At 46.2% G+C, this 3,495-nt stretch overlaps 1 protein-coding gene across 1 annotated transcript; it reads right to left on the minus strand.

The window, feature by feature from the left end:
* Positions 1 to 1,245: 1,245 nt before the first annotated feature.
* LOC107459266 (uncharacterized) lies at positions 1,246 to 3,495 on the minus strand. The gene has a single exon (XM_016077489.1). The coding sequence runs from the start codon at positions 3,493 to 3,495 to the stop codon at positions 1,246 to 1,248; it is 2,250 nt and encodes a 749-aa protein (XP_015932975.1).

Consider the following 3,495-nt stretch of genomic DNA (forward strand, 5'->3'; position numbering starts at 1 on the left):
AATAAAAATTTATTAATAATATTTTTAATATTTTATTTTAGCATATATATTAATTGAACATTAAAAAAATGTTTGCCTTCTCTTGATATAATATTATTTTTAAAAAATTGTTATAAAATAAAAAAATTAATAATTCCTAAAACAAATTGATTTATCATTATATTTCGAAATCCATTTTTTTATATTTTAATAAGTTAGCACAATTCAGCACAATTTGGTACACAAATGTTGTAACATCTTCACTATCAGAATGTCACGCTTCCGTTTGCGTCGTTCTGATAGCAAGAGGTATTACGACGACTTCATGTACTTAATAATAAGGGTAAAAAACCATAATAAGCCAACTGACTCAGAAAATTACGTAAATACGCCAAAGCAAAAATCGTTTCAGCAATAAGCCAGATCGCATTTTTATATAATTCGAACCAGGTTGGTTCGAACTCTATTTGTTAGTAAATCGAACCAGGTGAGTTCGAATTAGGGTTTTCTGTTGTTAATAAATCGAACCAGCCTGGTTCGAATTAAGAATGAAGGTAATTCGAACCAGGTTGGTTCGAATTATAGAGAGAGAAGGTTCCCATGTAATTCGAACCGGGTTGGTTCGAATTACACCAATCATAGTTCGAACCAGGCCGGTTCGAATTAGTGTGAGACTGAGCTAGCTATGTATCTATGCAGGAGGCAGATCCGAATCGGCCAAAGAGATGCGGCCTATGTCGCCAACCCGGACACAATTTAATAAGAAAAAATAAACACTAAACTGTTTCAAGATTCATTGATCATACAAAATGAATGTCCCAGAACACAAATAAAAAAAAACATAGGTAAACAGACTATAACATAACAAAAAAAAGTACAAACCACTATGATACTTGATTGAACTTTAAAGAAAAAAATACATAATTAAAGAAGCCATATTCATTACTACTCGCAACAATCAAACTAAAAGTCATGTGCACTAATGTAAATAATACTGAGACTAACAACATGGGAAATAATCTAAATAACTCTAAGACTAGCAAGATGCGCACTAATGTAGATAATGCTAACACTAACAACATGCATACTAATGGTGTCCTGTCTGAGACGAGCCTCCAACCTGTGGGCAACTACGTCGTGTGTGTCCGGGTTGGCGACATAGGCCGCACCTCTTTGGCCGATTCGGATCCGCCTGGTCCATATTCGTCCGTATCCTAGTGGATCTAGGACGACCCTCTCTGGCACGCCTCTTGTCAGGGTCTGGAATCACCGTGGGTCCGTCGTAAGGAAGTACCCGCAGTCACATGTCCGAGAGGCAAGTGATACTCTGTAAGTACCCAAGGAGAAAGAACCAGTCGGAGTGGTCTCTGCTACAGTGAACTCGGAGTTATCCCGGTCATACAGCGTCACCGTGAAGCACCTGGCCGTCTTCATGTTGGCCTCAATACACTTCACCAAATGCTGACTGAATTGTTGTCCTGTTCCCATCTGGGCCTCAGCCTCTCTCCCCTTGCGAACAAACAGTTCCGCAAGCCTACAATATGTTGCCTTCACCAGGGATGCTACAGGGAGATTTCTGACCCCCTTCAGGATAGAGTTCACACACTCGGAGATGTTTGTCGTCATGTGACCAAATCTCCGCCCCTCATCACGATGCTGAGTCCACAACGAGTAATCAATCCGGTTCGCCCACTCACACATCGCCGGATCTTCAGATCGCAGGATATCAAACCAGTAATCAAATTCAACCTCGGTCTTCGCATACGCCGCATTCACTAGTAGCCTCCTAGCGTCTTTGCCCTTGAAGGTTAGGGCAAAATTAGTCGCTACGTGTCGTATGCAGAATGCACGGTACGCAGATGGCGGTAGCCAACCGCCGTCAGGAGCCTCAAGCGCAGCCTTGATGCCGTTGTGCCTGTCCGATATAACCAGCAGACCGGGCTGCGGGGTCACGTGCTGTCGAAGGTGCGAGAGAAAGAAACTCCAGGACTCTGCATTCTCACCCTCTACTAGTGCGAATGCGACAGGTAGAATGTTCGAGTTCCCGTCCTGTGCAATCGCGATGAGCAACGTTCCCCCATACTTCCCATACAAATGTGTGCCGTCAATGCTGATTAGCGGCTTGCAATGGCGGAATGCCTCGATGCAGGGCGGGAAAGTCCAGAAAAGTCTGTGGAAGTACGCTTGAGATTCGTCCACCTGTCCTCCAACTCGAACCGGGCTCGTCTTCAGTACCGCAACACTCCCAGGCATCGGCAGCTGGACACCCAAGACCCACCTAGGCAGGTCGTTGTAGGACTCATCCCAGTCACCGTATATGAGGGCAATAGATTTCTGCTTCGCCATCCAAACCCTCCGGTAAGTCGGCCTAAAACCAAAGTGCGCTGCCGTGGCGTTCAGGAGCACCTTGATGCTCACGGATGCATCGGCCCTAACCATTGGCATAATGAACACCGAAATCACATGATAATCCAAACTCCTGTGGTCACTCGAGATGGATGTGGCCAGGCAGGTGTGAGGTCCATTGTACCGTTTGACCTCCCAAATGCACCCGTTCCCAAACTCGGAACACTTGCCCACATACCGGCGGTGATCGGACTCCACCACCTTGTACTGTACCCCTCGCCTGATGCTGTAAGTCTTCACACTTAAAAGGGCCTCATCTTTATCCTGGAATTGCTGACCCACCTGGAACTCTGTCAGACCAGTAGTCCCTTCCGCATCTCTAGCTCCGAATCCAACAGCGTGCCCTAAAACCCCCTCATGTCTCATGGCGTCCAAGTCCAACGAGGAAAAATGTGGTGGATACTGCTGTGTGCCAGAGCTAGAACCACCTACCTCCAATGCAGGCCCAGTCGCTCCAATATCATCAGCGCTATCATCGTCAATCATATCCGGCTCGACGTCATCCTCGTCTTCATCGTCCAAAAAACCGTCTCCTACGCCAACAGGTGCAACTCCCACTAAAGCGTTCGGCAAATTTTCCCTTTCCACTACCTCGTCGCCTTCGGTGGCATTGAGGTCAACAGCGAAAGATGGGGAGGCGACATGTTGGACCACTGGTTCGTACACAGGGACGGACGAGGAAGCAACGGCAGGCCGGGAACTAGAACCTGCTGGATTCGCTATAGTGTTCGTATTCCTGTTCGAACCGCCGGAGCTGGATACAACATCAACCAGCCGGGCCAACAACTCCGGTGTCCTCACCTCCGGAAACTGCCGCCGACAGAGAAACATTACTTGCAAGTCCGCATCATTATTAATCGTGAAGCAATCATACTTCACCGTATTCTGTAGCACCGTGACTGGAATGCGATAGAAAAACTTCTTTACCCGCTTCGCACCCTCCAGACCGAGCTTCATTAGTACAGCGCTAACAAGGTCATCGTAACTCGTCGTTGATGTTATGACAATACATAGAGGATTCTTATCTGTGAACTTTACTCCGGAACGAGTTTTTCTATTAACAGATCCTCTGTGGTGCACCAAAACCACAAAACTCTCCTTACTAGCCAT

Source organism: Arachis duranensis, chromosome 7 (genome assembly GCF_000817695.3).
Source record: "Arachis duranensis cultivar V14167 chromosome 7, aradu.V14167.gnm2.J7QH, whole genome shotgun sequence".
NCBI classification, from domain to species: domain Eukaryota; kingdom Viridiplantae; phylum Streptophyta; class Magnoliopsida; order Fabales; family Fabaceae; genus Arachis; species Arachis duranensis.